General features: G+C 34.1%; 1 protein-coding gene across 1 annotated transcript; it reads right to left on the bottom strand.

Annotated features, from left to right (window-relative positions):
- Nucleotides 1-1,796: 1,796 nt before the first annotated feature.
- On the bottom strand, nucleotides 1,797-15,031 carry LOC135593238 (kinesin-like protein KIN-14A). Its single transcript, XM_065083122.1, has 20 exons — nucleotides 14,844-15,031; nucleotides 13,679-13,836; nucleotides 13,439-13,579; nucleotides 13,100-13,352; nucleotides 12,828-12,922; nucleotides 12,683-12,736; nucleotides 9,579-9,653; nucleotides 8,012-8,086; nucleotides 6,913-6,994; nucleotides 6,589-6,684; nucleotides 6,350-6,520; nucleotides 6,152-6,258; nucleotides 5,876-6,051; nucleotides 5,619-5,783; nucleotides 5,265-5,515; nucleotides 5,008-5,171; nucleotides 3,610-3,930; nucleotides 3,202-3,524; nucleotides 2,885-3,066; nucleotides 1,797-2,297 (listed from the first exon to the last, which is right to left on the bottom strand). Exons 1-20 carry the CDS (start codon nucleotides 14,929-14,931, stop codon nucleotides 2,221-2,223), a joined length of 3,054 nt encoding a protein of 1,017 aa, XP_064939194.1. The 5' UTR covers nucleotides 14,932-15,031; the 3' UTR covers nucleotides 1,797-2,220.
- Nucleotides 15,032-17,647: the final 2,616 nt, after the last annotated feature.

Here is a 17,647-nt window from a genome sequence, read left to right as displayed (position 1 = left end):
TTTCTTCATTTCATTCTGTTCTCGCTTCCAAAACCTACACTCTTTCTTCATGTGACCTGGCCTATTACAGTGAAAACATTTGATATATCTTCTAGACTTGGATCTTCCTCTATAACCATGTGGATTTCTACTATGACTTCTTCCACGTCTTTCTTGTTTTTCAGTAACAAATGCCCCAAAAGAAGATTCACCATGTTCTTTCCTTCTAGCATCTTCATTTAGCAAACTGTCTTTAACCATATCTATAGTTAGAGTCCCCTCTGGCGTAGAGTTACAAATAGTCACCACATACGTTTCCCAACTTTCTGGTAAAGAGCTGAGAAGTAGCAATCCCTGCATCTCATTATCTATATTCATTTTCATAGCAACCAACTTGTTTGCAAGACTCTGAAATAGGCTTATGTGCTTAACAATGTTACCACCATCTTTATACTTCAAATTTACAAGCCTTCTGAGGAGAGAAATTCTATTTCCCACTGTCTTTTTCGCAAAGAGATTTTCTAACCTTTGCCAAACAACATCAGCTCTGGTTTCATCAGAAATATGCTCATGCAAGTTTATATCCATCCATCTTCTAATATAGGCAACAGCTTTTCTATGTTGAACTTCCCATTTTTCATCGTCCATAGTAGAAGGTTTATCTTTAACCTTGATAGGCTTATATAAATCTTTGCAATAGAGCAAATCTTTCATCAGATGCATCCAAGTGGAATAATTTGATGAGTTCAATTTAAACATATCATCTGACTGCTCCATTTCAATCACACAAGAAAACTAGCACCAAACAACCTGATGCTCTGATACCACTTGTTGGGAAGAAACCTGTTAAAGCGGAATATTTTTTTCCCTCTTTGTGTATCAAAATGGGTTGATCATCAAAAATATCAACTTGATATCCAAATATAAATATCAACCAGCACAGCATAAACAATAGAGCAAATAATCAATCACACAGTGAGACCAAATCTTTTTAATGTGGAAAACCCAATGTGGGAAAAACCACGGGACCGTAGTCCACCTCAAACTTCCACTATCAATAATAATGATAACAGGTTTACAGTAGGTCTTCTCTAGAATAACTAGAGGATCAGAATAACATCAAGATCATAGATCTTGGCTCAAGAATAGCATATCTTCATCGTATAGAATGGATCTCCTCAAAAAAGAATTCTAGATCTCACAAAATAGATATCACAGGAAAATACCTTAGAGAGGATAAACTGCAGATCAACACCGTTAGGATTGTAGAGTTTGCTGCAATGATTCTCCACATAAAATTTGGGCCGAAACTGACAACGTTTGACCACCGATCATTAAGCAAAAAAACTCAAAAACCTAATCTTTCTTTCGCTATTTTTCTCTCCTCTTTTCTCGTGACCCAAATTTGTCCAAGCTCAAGTATAGGCTGGACCCAACAGTTTTTAACATGTTTGTTAATGATAATATAACTGGTTTACAAAAATTACCATATTAGAGATGAATCAGAACAAATCGAGTCGGCTTGGATTGTGATAAGGTCAAAGTTGTTGTCAGTTCGATTGGATGAAATTAATTCGACCCAACTTGTTTTTCAAGTAATATGTTGTAGCAATCATACCATTCTATCTAACCATACAATCGCAGAGGATGTACAAATAAGAAAATCTATGACTAAACTACAGAAATGAGATAAGTAGAGGATGTATATTTATTTAAGAAAAAACAACAAATAATAAGGTGTTGTAGCATTTAAGGTGGATAAAAATTTAAATTAACTTAAAAGGAGCACATGGATATTCTATAATTAACTTCTGATTTAAGAAGAGAAATGAGTTTGCTTCTTTGACGGGCACAGATTTTGGGAGCATAGAGTACAAGAAAAGCTGCCAATTTGGGAGCTGTTCCATCTTATTTCTAAGAACAAGATCAAGCTAATATAACTCTAATAACACCAAGCTTCACCTGCGAACAGCAAATGCAAGATGGGTTACATTACTATAGTCATTGTTCGCCGGAGACAAAACTCCAGATGAATGAATGATTCACATGATTTGTGTGTCAGCTACTGCTCTGCCGTGGTGAGACTATGGGCTTGCTTAAGTTTGTGCTGATACAACAGTACAAGGCAATCCTTTTCATGTTATTTGCTCAACATCTTTCTCCAAAGAAGCAATCCTGGTGGCTGCTTCCATTGTGAAACAATTCCATGATAAAACTGAACTCTTTCTTTGAGTCCTGTGTTCATAACCATCTCTTTGTTACCTTCCCGGATGGACGGGCTCGTGGCGGGGTCCTTGCAGTTTGGAGATTCTTTGAACCTAAGAAGGAATCAATGTCAGACTGAATCTCCATATGAGAGCATATTAAAAGAAACATTGTACTGATCAAGGATTTAAATTTTGGTTCGACAGCAAAAAATATACAGTGTGTGATAGAGTTGTCTTTAGAATTGCATGTGGTAGAGCGAGCATCAACATATGGATCAGATGTGATTGACCTAAGGTCATAAAAGCAGAATAAGAAGAATGAGAAGGATTGTACAGGCCTGAAGGTAACGAAGAATGATGACATGTTTTTGTCATCATGATTTGCTATTGTATTGGGTACATAAATTAAGATGATTGCATGAGAAGTTGCTAAGGTTTACATTTCTGCAAGGTTGAAATTAAAAAGCAACTCAAGAGGATGGTGTTTCTACAGTCTGAACAGCTAGACACAAGAAAAAAAAATCTCTCGATGCTGAAGAAACATTTCTGCATAATGTTAAAGTTGAGAAAAACTTTAACGAAGACACTTTTCGCCTTGATCATATGATGTGAACTCATTGTTTGCACGACATGAATTGCCATTTTGCTAGTTATATAAAAGATGGAATTGAAAAAGAAGAAAATAGATTTCTACTCACCTGAATCAACTGATTTTCCACCAAGTGATGATCTCCTTGATGCACTCAAACCTAATGTTTCTAGGTTAGTCAAAGATTGTCTCCTCCTTAACCTGGCATCTGCAGTAACTGGTGACTTTTCGTTGATGTCAGTGTTCCTGACAAATTTTGAAGATACTGTTTCTGTTTGACATTGATTGTTCCTGAACAAAAAATTAAAAAAAATAAAAACACACAAATCATAATATTGATGCTGCATAAAGAGCACTCACTTCCCAATCTACTCATAAAAATAGGTTGATCAGTTATGGTAGAAATGTTATGTGTGATCAGGTTACCTTCTCTCAGAACCATTTATTAGTCTGCCAAGGCTCTGCAAGGATTTTCTTATGTTAGATCCTTTACTGATAGCACCTTTATTGGAATCTCTGGTGTCTAACTTGGTGACTGAATTGATCTTATTTGGTGTGGCCTCCTCCAATTTTCTGGTTTGGTTAAGTGAATCTTTGTCAAGTGTACAACTGCTCGCGATCCTTGGCAGCCTACTCTGTGTATATGTATTACAAGTACTTGGGGAAGATTGTTGGAAATACTTGGTACCAGCTACAAAGTTCTCACTGTTCAAGCTTGCATTGGCTTCGGGACCGATGTTTGAACATAGCTGCAACATAGAAGAAAAAATTCATCAGAGCACTCTGGATAGAATAAATCAAATAGGAAGCCTATAGTTGAAGGCTGCTGCTTACATGTGAAACTGAGCTTTCATGCTCTTTCTGATTACTTTCACAACTCAATCCTTCCGAACTTAATCTTCTGTTACAAGTCAGGGTACCATCTGTAGTGTATTTAAGTCTTGAAATGGGGGACTTCAAGACTTTGCTCTCTGGGTTGGCTGTTGTTCCAGCCTTTGGAACACTGCCATTCTCAATGCTCAGTCTTCGTGGACATAGAGGAGTATGGTCCGTCATTTGTTTTGACCTCTCTGAGACAGGTGTATTCTCTTTTAGCTTATATGGATGCATGAACTTCTCTTCCTTGATCATCAAAGCCTTGTTGAGATTATCTATCTGCAAAAACATCTACTGTTGGATGTCCTCTATATAATGAGAATTTGGCCAGAATAAAAAAAACTTTTATAGAAAAAAAGCAGATAGCTCATATCAATATGATTTGGTTGTGTAAGTCCATCATTACCAGACTCTGTCAGAGAAATTCTGTAGTGCCCAGAAAACATGAATTAAAAGGAGCAAAGCAAATATTCGAAGAAAGGGCAACTTATGGATAACCATCATATGTCTAACCATGATGGTTTCATCATGTCTAACCATCATGTGAGTTCGAGGATCACCACAATGCAAGTTATTCACTTGGTGACTTCTGTGTTTGCAATCCATTCTAATGTTGAAGCATTGACTCTTAAGATGAATTAAAGCAACTCCAATTGCAATATTCAAAATATCTGGGTCAAGTGCAACTATCTCAATCTAGTCCAGATTGTTCAAAGCCTTATGCCTTAGAAGACTGGACAAACTGTTTCTGACTGTTCTTTTATGTCTAAATTCATATACTACTAACATCATGTATGGAGTAAGAACAAGAAAGGCTGCAAAAGTTTAATCATGGATGGTGCGCAACAATCTCTCTTGCTTATACATTAGAGTCCATTTTCTTTTCTTTATTAAAAAAGAAACAAGAAAGTTAGATCATTAGTTCACTGTTATAGATTGGAATGCTTCTTTCTAATATTGATCATTACACATTAATATGGATCACTGTTAGACATTGGCACAATACTTGTTAGCCATACTGAGTATAGTTATAGATTGCTAATTCAAAATATAATTGGGTAAACGACAGGTCATTCAATTATCTTACAATATTAGCAACCCATATCTAGATATTCCAATTTGAAGCCTACTAGGGTAATTGACAGATCTTAAATTATCTTACAAAATACAACCAGATCTTGTGCTTCTGGTAGAAGACAGCTGTAGTGTATCAGAACAATTTAAAACACAGAAGTGGATTTATCTACAAGCTTGGATATTAAAATCACAGTTAACTATTGCATATAAAAGTCAAGGATCATTATCTATGCCACAAGAAAATTTTAGATTAAACTAATGACGTTACACAAAATTTACCTGTTCTTTCAGATTCCGGATTTCACTGCTTTCCTTGTTTTGATGAGGAGCGCCAAGTTCAACAGTGGATGCTCTTTGTGCAAACTTAAAGGTACTAATTGTCTCTCCATGAGAATCAGATTCTGGGCTTACATGAGCAAACATTAACATCTTTGCATTTCCACCTACAACAAAATAGGAAAACAATATTTAGAATTTTAGATGACACTGATTTTTTTTTTTAATGAAAGAAACAGAATATTGGTTCTGTTTATAACCTAATGAGTTCTGTAGCAGTTGTGTAAGCTTGCTATTTCTGTAAGGAATATGTGAATTCTTCTGAGCTAAGGCAGTAATAACATCTCCCAAACAAGAAAGGGACTTGTTGATATGTTGTGCCTCCTTCAGTTGGTCACCTGTGACTTCTGATTTGTCCACTCTCTCACTACCTGCAAGGTCAACTAGATGCAGGCAACTGCGTGTTGTGTTGCCAGAAATGTCTTTACCATGCACATGTACTGTCAAGACACTGCATACAAGCATAAAACATCTCCTAAGATCACTATGAGTATGAATAGAAATACAACTAGGCATAAAATGAGTATCTAGAATGAGAAAAATTCTATGACAACCTGTGAGAACGGCTGCTTCTATGGTTCATTGCAGTTGAGCTAAAGGCTCGGTTTTTCTCACCCAGTTTCATCAAGTTAAGAACATCAGCAGTAGACTGCACACCCCGAATACTAGCATTTGGAATGCTCAACCCACCATTGCCTGAGCAATTCATGATCTCTAATGTATTACTATGGTTAATCAACAAATCAAAATAACTTATGATATCTAACCAGAATCCAGTTGGAAAGAAAAAAAAATTAGCATAAAAGGATATTTTGTGTTTGCTCCATCTTCTGCAAGAAGATCCCGGACTTGCTCGTTATATATTTCAACCATCTGGACATGGATATCATATTTAATATCCTCTCGAATGCTTGATATCTGAAAGAGATCATTCAGTGCCATGTGATTGATCCCCAATTCCTCACATGATCCGTTTGATGAGCCACACTATTGCACGACACAAACACAAATGAATGGTGACCAATTTCCAGAATTATACATAAAACTTAAAGAACAGAAAAGCATAAAAATTCAAATAAGTTAATACCATGGTATATGTTTTACCAGCCCCTGTCTGCCCATAAGCAAATATGCAGACATTGTAACCATCCATGACAGATCTTATTAAAGATTGAGTTTCCCTGTATACTTCACCTGCACAGTCAGAATGTATATCAAACTTACTGTTAATCTTCATCAGAAACTTTAAGAACAGCAAAATGATGAACAAATCTAAGAACCTTACCTTGAGTAGTAGCTGGACCAAATACTTTATTGAACTGGAATATTTTGCGTGTATTTTGTGACTTGCATGGATCAAAAATCATCAAAGAACCATCATTTCCAATGTATTCTATACAACTTTTTGCTTCAAATTTGAGGATTGGCCTGATCCTGCAAAACACTCGAATATTTCCTGAAGAAAGGAAGTGAGATCTTTCTTGATCATATATTCTGAGAAAACAGACTACAAGGCAAATGTACCTCTTAGTTCTTGAAGAATGTTATATAAATGTCTATTTTCTTTGATTGCCTGATGATATCCAGAAGCGCCAACTGAGAGCTCATGAATCTGGATTCCTAGATGATGTGGACAGCATTTTAGAAATTGAGCAGGCAAATACTGCAAAATCTACACAGAAGCTCACACTTATGTCGATTTTCCAAATGTTGCACATAGCTTTTGGACTTCATGTGCAAATGAAGCTCAGTAAAAACTCATGTACACTAAGTGAGTGATACTAGATTGCCCTAGAAAATATCAATGTAGGATGGCAACTATACAATGACAAGCAATCACTTGCCTACCTAGTTCTGTAAAATCATTTTGCAGTTGGGTCTGTAGAGTTATGAACTGCACTCTGGTTTCTGATAACAGAGCTTTTAATTCCTGCAAAGCAAGTGAAATGCTTCAAGAAAATTGAAAAATAGTCAAACAAGCATGCACAAAAATAACATGTATAAGATTAATTAATGAGAACAAATCAATTTGGATGATGATTCTATAAGAAGAGACACATAAAAAGACTGAAGAGTTTATCTGATTCTTTAATAAGTGAACTTATCTGATTCTTGGAATAGTCTATAATTATTCCATAAGTTGCAATAAAAAACTAATGGAGATTTTCTGCTCAATCTTATTACAGATAGAAGCTTATACCTATTAAACATGCAAGCATGGTTTTTTGTCCACAAGGTTTATTCTCAGCCTATTCATAAAAATTGAGATTGTGCCAACCAGTGGACTTGGGCATGGGACCACTCAAATGAAACTTTGTGAAGGTTGCACACACACCAGGACCACATGCCATTCCATCTGATTGTAGAAAAATAAGGTTATGAAACAATTGGGTGTCTAGTGTAGCTTGGTGACCTGTGCCCAGAAAACAGTAGGAGATGCTTGCAACATATGTATAATTGTTTTATTTCTTAAGTATTGTCTTCCTATCACTTTAAAACTTAGCAGAAGGTGAAATTAACTGAAAATTAAACTTTATTCACCTTGTCGATAAAATTTCAACTATCCCAATGCCCAAAGAACCACCCGATATATGAATCTCATGTATATTTCTTTAAATGTCGATGAACTAGTAACTTGTGAAGTATCATATGGGTTCAAATTATTTTTAACATACATCTCATAATGTGATCATGTTTCCTAAGAAAGATTCTTTTATCAATTAACATTTTCTAAGAAAGAGTGCTTCATCTTTGAAAATATATATGTATGTATATGTATAATTTTGACAAGATCATTTAATTCTCTTGTTTTTCCATCAGAGTGAAAATAAAATAAATTTTTACATTTAAAAACATGATAAAATAAATGAATATGCAACTTTTAGTACATGTGACAGATAAAAGCATCCAACGTCTTGATTTATAAGAGCACAAAGCACATGTTTACCATTAATTCCTTCTCTTGTTCTTCCAGTTTATACCAGTGATCACAATCACCTTCTCTCAAACAAAAGCTACAACACTGCAACACCAAATAAATGTTTTAGATTATCTAATTCAAGATGGTGAATTATCAATTGTTCATCATTCCAACTTGTTTTCAGTGGACCAAACTTTTCTACTATCATGAATATTATTAAGGAAATGGGTATAGGCAAGGTATCATCTTTAGATTGTCTGTCCAACATTCACTGTGTAAAAATGCAGCATGTCATTAGCAGTTTTAAAGGTAATGTAATAGTTTATTGTGTTGATTGTTACTGTCAACAAACACAAAAAGATGACATGGTATCTTGTGTATCCCTATAAGAAACACAAGGTTATTAATACAATACTGTGCTTCCATTGGCCAGATATTTTTCATTATATATCTGTTAAATCCAATGTAAAATAAGTAACACGGGTTAAACATCATATAATGTTTCTCGGTGGCTCATGCCAAAGAAAATTTTTAAACACTAAAAGTGGTGGTCCAGAGTCTCGAGACTATATATGCTCTCAGGCTGCATCTAGATGTCTATTCAGAATCATTTATGACTTGTTCCCTAAATAACTATAAATAAACTGTGAAGTATTCCACCCTTGCAATTTTAAAGTGTAGACTGTAGATAATGTTTATACCTTCAATTTCTCCCAAAAGGAAGCTAAAAAATCTTGGTCAAGTCATAAGTTATGATTTTACCATAGCTTATATTTAGTTGTCTAATACTAAATTTTTCTAAGCATCCCATTATGCTACTTGCAAACATGAGGATCTACTCAAAAAGCATTTAGCTTGTAGTCAAATATCCAATTCTTAAGTTTAACTAGCTGCTTTCTGAAATGACCATTTAGAATTTCAACTAAATCAATGCTGTCCTTGTGTAAAGTTGTAAATCATATTTGGTCAACTTGTTAGGAGAATAATTCTCATAGATTTCTTAACATATTTCACAAGATATGATCTCTTAAGTGACCTTATCACTTAACAACTTGAACAACATTGGAAATGCTAGCTTAATCACACAATTATTAGTTTGCTAACTTTGACAAAGTGTGTCGATAGGCAAGTGTTAACCAAAGGGAAAGATGAAGTTTAGAATTTCCTAGCAACAACCAGCATGTATTTTCCACAAGAAGTATTTGGAAAGCACTATTTATGCTATTTAAGTGGTAGCAACTATATGTACTCAAAAATTGTCATATACATGACAATAGGGTTATCCAGTAATCTTAGATCATAAGTGGTGTTGGCAAAAATAAATTAAGCTTAGTAAGATATTTATTTAAATGCATGTAAGCAAGAATAATCATGCATCAACCAGAATCAGGTTTCAGTATTTCACAGGCAAGCATTGCAGCAAAACAAATCCTACTAGAATTAGGGCACATTTTCCTATCAGTTGTATCAGCAGGTTACTCGTGGCATTTATAATTTTATAAGAAAAAATTATAATATGTAACCTATTGACTTTTGAAATGAGTATTTCTGAATTCATTTATTGAGTGCATTTGGATAGATGAAGAAAATGTACCTTGTATGTTTCCTTGGTTGAACAACTGTCAATAACATTTCCTTTCAAAAGAAGATCTTGAAGAACTGACTCCGACTTGTGAATGTATTAGAGAAACTCATTAGCCTTTTGAAATCTAAACAAGACTAAAATAAAGAGAAGAAGAAAACTTCCAACAGGAGAACAGTCACATATAACAAAAATTATATGAGTGAATATCTAATATTCACATTAAAGGATTAGTTGGCACTTGAAAAACCTTTAAGGATGCATATAATTCCAAGCATAATAATTACATGATATGTGATGAACGTTAATGACAGAAAAAAGGAATGTTCAAGAATGGCATTAATATCTTATTCGATTACCTTAAATTCTCCTAAACTTGTACTCTTATGAAAAGCCTTATGATATAAATCAATTATAAGTGTATATATATATATATATATATATATATATATATATATATATATATATATATCCATATATATGTATATATGTGTATGTATATATGTATATATATGTATGTATATATGTATATATACATACATATATATACATATATACATACATATATATATATATATATATATGATATTTAATATATACCATATCATGTAATCTTTAATTCTCCAATTGTTCTTTGTATTTATGTGAATTCGTTGCATGAATTTAAGAGCTAATTAGTATTTATTGAACAAAGAGACAAAGTGAATTCGTTGCATGGGTGGCGGTGAACAAGCTTATTAGGCCCTCAAGGTTCTGCGGACTTTCCTATTCATTAAATGAGATTAATGATTCAAATGAATGGTTGGTTGGGATATGGTGCTAATTGCTAACATGTCAAATGTAGAAGATGATATTTAGTATACACCATATCATGTAATCTTTAATGCTTCAACTGTTCTTTGTATTTTATGTGAATTTGTTGCATGAATTTAAGAGTTTATTAGTATTTTATGGAATGTAGAGACAAAGAGAGAGTTATGAGTGGCAGTGAACAAGCTTATTGGGCCCTTGAGGTTCTGTGTACTTCCCTTCACCTAATGATGTGAATGCCTCTTGCAAACACTACTAAAGATGACACATCATACGCTTTATAAGAACTTATGAATTATTAGAGCATTTGCATCTAATTTATATTTATATAAGTGAATTTTTATTATCATGCTATCTTTTCATAGGCGTCCATCTGTATGCCTAGGCCCTCCATCTAAGTCTTACAAGGATCACAGCCTATGATCAAATAGCATTTTAACAACCCCAGCCAACAATGTCTTCCACTTAACTTGAGCACCTATAATATCAAAGTAACAACTAGGAGGCCATGATGCATATAAATATACATCTAATGAACCATGAATAAAATGTGTCTAATAACAACTAGGGGGCCATGATGCATATAAATATAGATCATCCATCAAATGTGTCTATAAATTTTCAAATTTCTTATTAAATACCAAATAATAGGAAAAAACCGAAATGTCTTGTCCACTCATTTAAGTATGTTGTAGAATGGCATATGGACCAAATTCGATAAATTATGAATAATCTTTTGTAGACTATGCATGTTGATGTGCAGCAGGTATAATAAAATTGTATGCATAAGCACAATAGATGAATCTCATGACTTGTTTAAGCCAATCATACCACTATAAACTGAACAGTAAGTAAACAGTGCCATAATTTCACTCATCAAGAAGAACGTGTAAGGAAAACCAAGTGTGGCATGCTCACTTTATCTTTGCTTCACATTCCCTTTTTGGATATCGCATATTATATCCCATTAAAATCAGAAAATACAGAGACATTCATATTAACTTTAAGATGGCAGACATATCCTTCTAATTTAGATTCTTGCACGTATATCCCTACAATCACCCTTCGTCCATTTGACCTATCATGAGAAAGCATTGTTAACCATAAAATAAATAAATGTATACATATAGATATACGATTTACTATCACCAAATTACCCTCCTTACTCAAAAAATTCCTTCTTCAACAAGGGTGTTATCCCATGGGCCTCAAAGCTACTGCATGTTGTTTCTATTCAAGTATTAGTGGTTGCCTCACAAGTCGTGGCTACTGTTAGCGAGCTAGAAGTGTCATCCTGTAGTATGGGGCCATTGTTAATCACACTAGAGGCTTCTCATAATGTTGTACCTGCTAGAAGTGATAATAGTGCCCCTAGCATGACAATTATGTTTAGTAGGGATAGACCACTATGTCCACAAGTGACCTCTATAGTGCCTTAAAGTAGATATTGTTGTTAGGGTCAACATAGAGTGCAGGGATCTTCTTGAGTATCTAGTTCCTTATCTACAATTAAGTATTGTCAGGAGGGTGCAGTTGAGGTCCATTGTACACACATCATTGAGATCATGTCAAATGGATGTTGACCTAGCCGGGAACAAGGTTGACAAAATTGGTCCTCTAGGACTGCCAAGAGAATATAGAATATGATATATTCAGATTTATGATAAACAAGCTATGGTCTTGATGAATAAGAGAAACCATTTAAAATAGTATAAACATATTGATTAAGGACTGGTCATCAGAATCAGAAGCTACCTATAGATGCCACAGTTAGATAAGGATGATTCAAGTAGGACTAATATGAAAGGTGGAGTCAGACAGAAGGTCTTTTACTAGAAATGATAAAAGATATTCGATACTTCTGAACTTAGGAATATTGCCTTACAAGAAGCTTAATAGTGGGAAGAGACCCACACAGCCGACCCCAGATTGTTCATACACTTTGTTGCATCTAACGGTGCAATTTGATTCGTGTGTCATAGATTTTCTTGCATTATTGAATATTTGCAAAAAATCATGAGAAACACATTGCTTTTATAGGCAAGTTCCTCTTAGAAGATGCAAAACATAAATTGCCTGATGAAGCTGGGAGGAATACGGTAAAACTGGAAACTAGAAGTATGTGTTGACTGGCATCCAGATTAGTTAAACTAATGCCATTATTCTTAGGTCTTTGAACCTCTTATTTTCTCAGTTTCATAAATGCAGTAAAATTCTACACAACTTTGGTTCTTACTCATGTCATAATGGAAGGATTTTTTTGCTATAAATTACTACTACAATAGGTTTATCATCACATTATGTACCTGCTGTCCTTCCAAACAACTTGACATGATCTTGCTAAATAGCTTGACATGATCCTGCAACAAGGAAAGTGTTTTCAGATGAAATGTAGGCATATCTCGTGTAACCACTACATCAAATGATAAGTTGAGAGACAAGAAGTATTACTGTTTTTCCTTTATTCCATGACTCTATAAGGCTTTGATCAATGTTCTCCTTTGAATTAAACATCAAATCTGAAAGCATTGATACAAGGGAATCCACTGCATTTAAACAAATAAGAAATTACCAACAATGGAGAAGTACTCTCAGAAAACGTTGTAGATCAGTAACCATTGGCCTAATATGAATAAAATACACTTCTCATGATGGAAAACCTCCAGAAGCTACAGTCTACAGTGACACCATAGATAATTAAAGTTTTAGGAGACAAAACTTACCCTGTTTACATTGATCCATGTTCTTCACTAGTTGTGGTTTCTCAGCAGTTGCTGACATGTCTAAGCATCTAGCGTTGACTGATCCCGAAGAGAAAACGGGCGACCTCAATTGACCAAAAGACCATGGAACTATTGGAGATTTGACATGTTTCCAGGGTCCATTCTCTCCATTAGATTGCTGGAGTTCATGAAAATTTTTCAAGGCAAGGATGCAATCCACAATTTTGACTGCTGAACCGGCTTCCACAGTGTCCTGTTCCAAGAAAAATATTGTTATTCAAAGAAAAGAAAAACAGAACAAAGAAAGTAATTTTGTGTTCATAAATTATTGACTCTAACCCTTTCAAGATCTGAAGCCTCGAAGCTGGGAAGCTTGAGATCCTCCACAGCAACTAGGAAGTTGCGAACGTTCTCAAAGTACTGATAGGCAGGTAAAGGTTGGATGTCCCAGGCAGTGCCAACCGATTGACTAGCAACAACCTTCACAATTCATCATGAAGAAAGAGCAAGTCGGATAATAGTAAAAACAAATCGGATGTCACAATCATGAGAAGGATCAAAATCGGGTGACAACAGTACCTTCGGAACAGCACCAGGCTGGATCCTGTTGATGGCATTGCATAGGACGATGCCACTCCTCAAGCAGGATACGAACTCCTTCTCAGTGGGCTGCGGAGGCAATCCAAGCGGTCCGAGGATGCTCTCGAGCCAACTGGCAGCTTCTGATCGCCTCAAAGCTACAAAATTGGATCAAGATTTCCTCTCAATGTCCCAAGAATAATAGCAACGCAATACTGACTAAAAAAAGCCTTTGGAGAAATCGGATCTTTAGCATGAACCAAAAGAAATCAGAGGAAAAGAAATAAAAAAGATCCAAAATTACCATAAAAGATTTCATTAAGACAGCGAAAATCTCACAAAGAAACCCAAGCATACGGAGCAGAAAGATCAAAACCCTGGCTAGCAACAAGATTTCCATCAAAATACAGTAAAGAAACAATCAGAAGAGAGGCTTCAGGATCAAGAACCTTCAGAATCAACGAAACCTCCACGGTTTTCTTTAGAAGAACAAAGATGGTTCAACGAATAAGAATGGAAACGGGGAGGGTGAAAAGGTGAATCAATTTCTTCAGCTTTTCTTGACGCCAAACGGCCGTCTCGAAAGGAAACCCTACAAGTCCTTTGTTCGTCTGCCATCCTCCGTCTTCTGCTTTTACTACTACCAGAGAAATAGGAGGGGATAAGAGGAGCGCAAGCGCAGGGCTTGGGTTTAGAGGAAAGAAGAGCGATAGAAGGGGCTAACAGCGAAGAGGATCGCAAGACAGAGAAATCTTTAGCAAAACAGCAACGCAATACAGAGAAATCTTGCGAAGAGGATCCTCTTCGCAAGATTTCCTCTCAGTGTCCCAAGAATAATAGCAACGCAATACTGACTATAAAAAACCCTTGGAGAAATCGGATCTTTAGCATGAACCAAAAGAAACGAGAGGAATAGAAATAAAAAGATCCAAAAATACCATAAAATATTTCATCAAGACAGAGAAAATCTCACAAAGAAACCCAAGCATATAGCGCAGAAAGATCAAAACCCTGGCTAGCAACAAGATTTCCATCAAAAAACAGTAACGAAGAGGATTCGGGATCAAGAAGCGTCAGAATCAACGAAAACCTACACGGGTTTCTTTAGAAGAACAAAGATGGTTCAACGAATAAGAATGGAAAGGGGGAGGGTGAAAAGGTAAACCAGCTTCTTCAGCTTTTCTTGACGCCAAACGGCCGTCTCGAAAGGAAACCCTACAAGGCTCTTCCTTTGTTCGTCTGCCATCCTCCATCTTCTACTATTACTACAATCAGAGAAATAGGAGGGGATAAGAGGAGCGCAAGCGCAGGGCTTGGGTTTAGAGGAAAGAAGAAAGATAGGAGGGGATAACAGCGAAGGGGTGTAGAGGGAAGAAGAAGGGGAGAACGGAAATCGTAACGTTATAAAGAAAGATGAAGAGAGAGAAAGAGGAACGTTTGAATTCAAATTGGTAGGGCAGTGCCGTTAATGTTTGATCCCTACCCTTCATCTCGATTTTTTTAAGCACATCATCCAACGGTGCAGATATTTCCTGAGCAGGGAAACTGTCGGCGCTACCATAGACAGTAGCATGTTTTGGATCCTATTAGTATCATTATATTTATATTTAAAAAAATTATAATAAAATATTTATAAATTTAAATAATCTCATTTGTCATAATGCTATTAGTTATATTAATAGAAAACATAATATGTAAAACGGATATATACAAAAGTGATGAGTTTCAAGATAATTTCAATGTTTTTTTTGTTTCTAGTAACTTTATCGGTAAAAAGATAATTTCAACATCGCACGTACTAAAAATGAAAAGAATATTAAAATCAAGGTTTTAACATAACGAAGCGTACTACTCGGTACATGCGATATGTACTGGTGCAAAAAAGAATCAGTACGGATGATATATTGATACACTCCAGTATATCATATGTCGATATGCTTAGTATAGTTCGGTACATTCCATATCAACAGTTGGTCGGTACATCGATACTGATCGATAATACGAATCATGATTGGAATTATCTTTTTGCCAATCATTTTCGTATTGATTCAGTACATGGTGTCGCATGTTGTGTTTTCTATCAATACAGTTGACGACGTTAGAGCAAATAAGATTATTTAATTTTCTTTTAGAACTATAAAAAAATTAATATAAATTTTTAAATACAAATATCATAATGCTAATAGGATCGAAGTATAGGGGGCAATATAGAATTAGCCCAAGGTATAGCAATTGGTCAACAACCAATTATATTCACTATTGGGTGTGATGGTGCTACTACAGTGGAGTTGACACTGTTATCAAAGACAACCCAATCGAGGGCTATGAAGCGATGGACGATAATGCTGTGTTAAAGGCATGCATAGAAGTCCTCATCGGGAAAAAGATTGTACATGGTAGATCACCATTGAATAATAGGGATCTTAGTAGCGGTGTTTGGGTCGCTATCGAGGGAGATAGTGACCTCACCGGTGATTGCCTAGTCATGGTGGTGGTGTTTTAGTAACGGTAACTAGCAATTGCCAGGTTGGTTGAGGCTAGAGTTTCCTCCTTAGTTTTGGTCGGCACGGAACTATTGTAGGACTCGATAGTAGGGTTTACGTCTTCCACTCCTTAAAAATCAATTTTACCTTTTTAAATTATATTAATTTCAATTAATATTTTTTTTAATGTTTTGTCGTTCCAAAATCAAATATTTTTAACTACCAAAACATCGATTTTACTCTTATGAAATTGTCTATTTTTGACCGATGTCCTCTATTCCACTTTTACCCTTCAGATTTACTATTATTCTTCGAACAACCATAATTCATGAATAATAACAAAATTATGCCATAAAAATCTAATAAATAATTTTCCAAAAATTAAAGAAAAAAATAAATTATAGTTATTTTATTATTATTAATGTGATATAATTTATTATTATCCAAAATTAATTCCTTACATTATTTAAAAATTTTAAGTATTATTTTGAAATATTTATGTGTCTATTAAATATATAAGCATAAAAATATAATATATTATTAATTTTCGCATGAAAGTATGATGTTTATTCTTAGCTATTGATATTACCTAATTGTGTTTATTGAAATTTATGCTCAATTATTATTGTGTTGTTTTATTGAATAAATTTTACACCAGTAAAGAAAAATTAAGTAAATGTATTTATAATTTATATTCTTAAGATTTATTTGACTAATAATCACGAAAGTGTTCTAAGATGATAAATTTAAGGAATGTAAATTATAATAAATAATTTATTATTTATTTTATATTTGTATTGATCTTTTAATCATAAAAGTGACTTCGATTAATAAATTTATAAAATTATATTAAAAATTAATCATAAATGATATTAAGAAATAATATTCATAAATAGTACCATAATTAAAAAAATAAAGATAATCTCAAAGAATAGTATTTTTCAATTAATTTTATGATGGGAAAGGATAATACTATTAATACCATAATTATTATGTTTGAGTGAATACTATATATATCAATATTTCATATAAGGGAGAAATATACATGATATCAATAGTTCATCAAAATATAATAACTCAAAATATTAATATTATTTTATATTTTATATTTTTAGTGATTTTTTATTTTTTATATACTCAAGCATCCAGTATCCTTGTTCTTCCAGGATTAAATTATTTAAAGTGGCTTGAGCATATATAGTTTACATTAAGAATATTAATATTAGATTTTAACATTACAGTACCTATTGAAAGACACATAAATGTCATTGATAATATCACATTGGAATAAGTAAATGAAATGAACGTATCAACTTGATGTTTACAAGAATAATACTTGCAAATAATATTAAGACCTCATTACCACCGATAAATAGCACCATGGAATACTTAAGAGCTATTGAAAAATATTTTAATATTACTAATAAATCAATATTTGGCACTCTAATGAAAGAACTGATTTTTCAACTCAATATGATGACACTAG

The sequence above is a fragment of the Musa acuminata genome, chromosome BXJ1-9 (assembly GCF_036884655.1).
Source record: "Musa acuminata AAA Group cultivar baxijiao chromosome BXJ1-9, Cavendish_Baxijiao_AAA, whole genome shotgun sequence".
Taxonomy (NCBI): Eukaryota; Viridiplantae; Streptophyta; class Magnoliopsida; order Zingiberales; family Musaceae; genus Musa; species Musa acuminata.
Note: the sequence above shows the minus strand (reverse complement) of the source record. Positions and strands in the feature narration are given on the sequence as shown.

Excerpts from the sequence above, each read along its gene's own strand:
- LOC135593238 (XM_065083122.1), bottom strand. The coding sequence starts at position 14,931 with ATGGAGGATGGCAGACGAACAAAGGAAGAGCCTTGTAGGGTTTCCTTT. Across the intron at positions 13,353-13,438 it reads AGGCTTCAGATCTTGAAAGG|GACACTGTGGAAGCCGGTTC; the intron begins GTTAGAGTCAAT and ends TTCTTGGAACAG. Across the intron at positions 3,067-3,201 it reads ATAAATGGTTCTGAGAGAAG|GAACAATCAATGTCAAACAG; the intron begins GTAACCTGATCA and ends TTTTTTGTTCAG.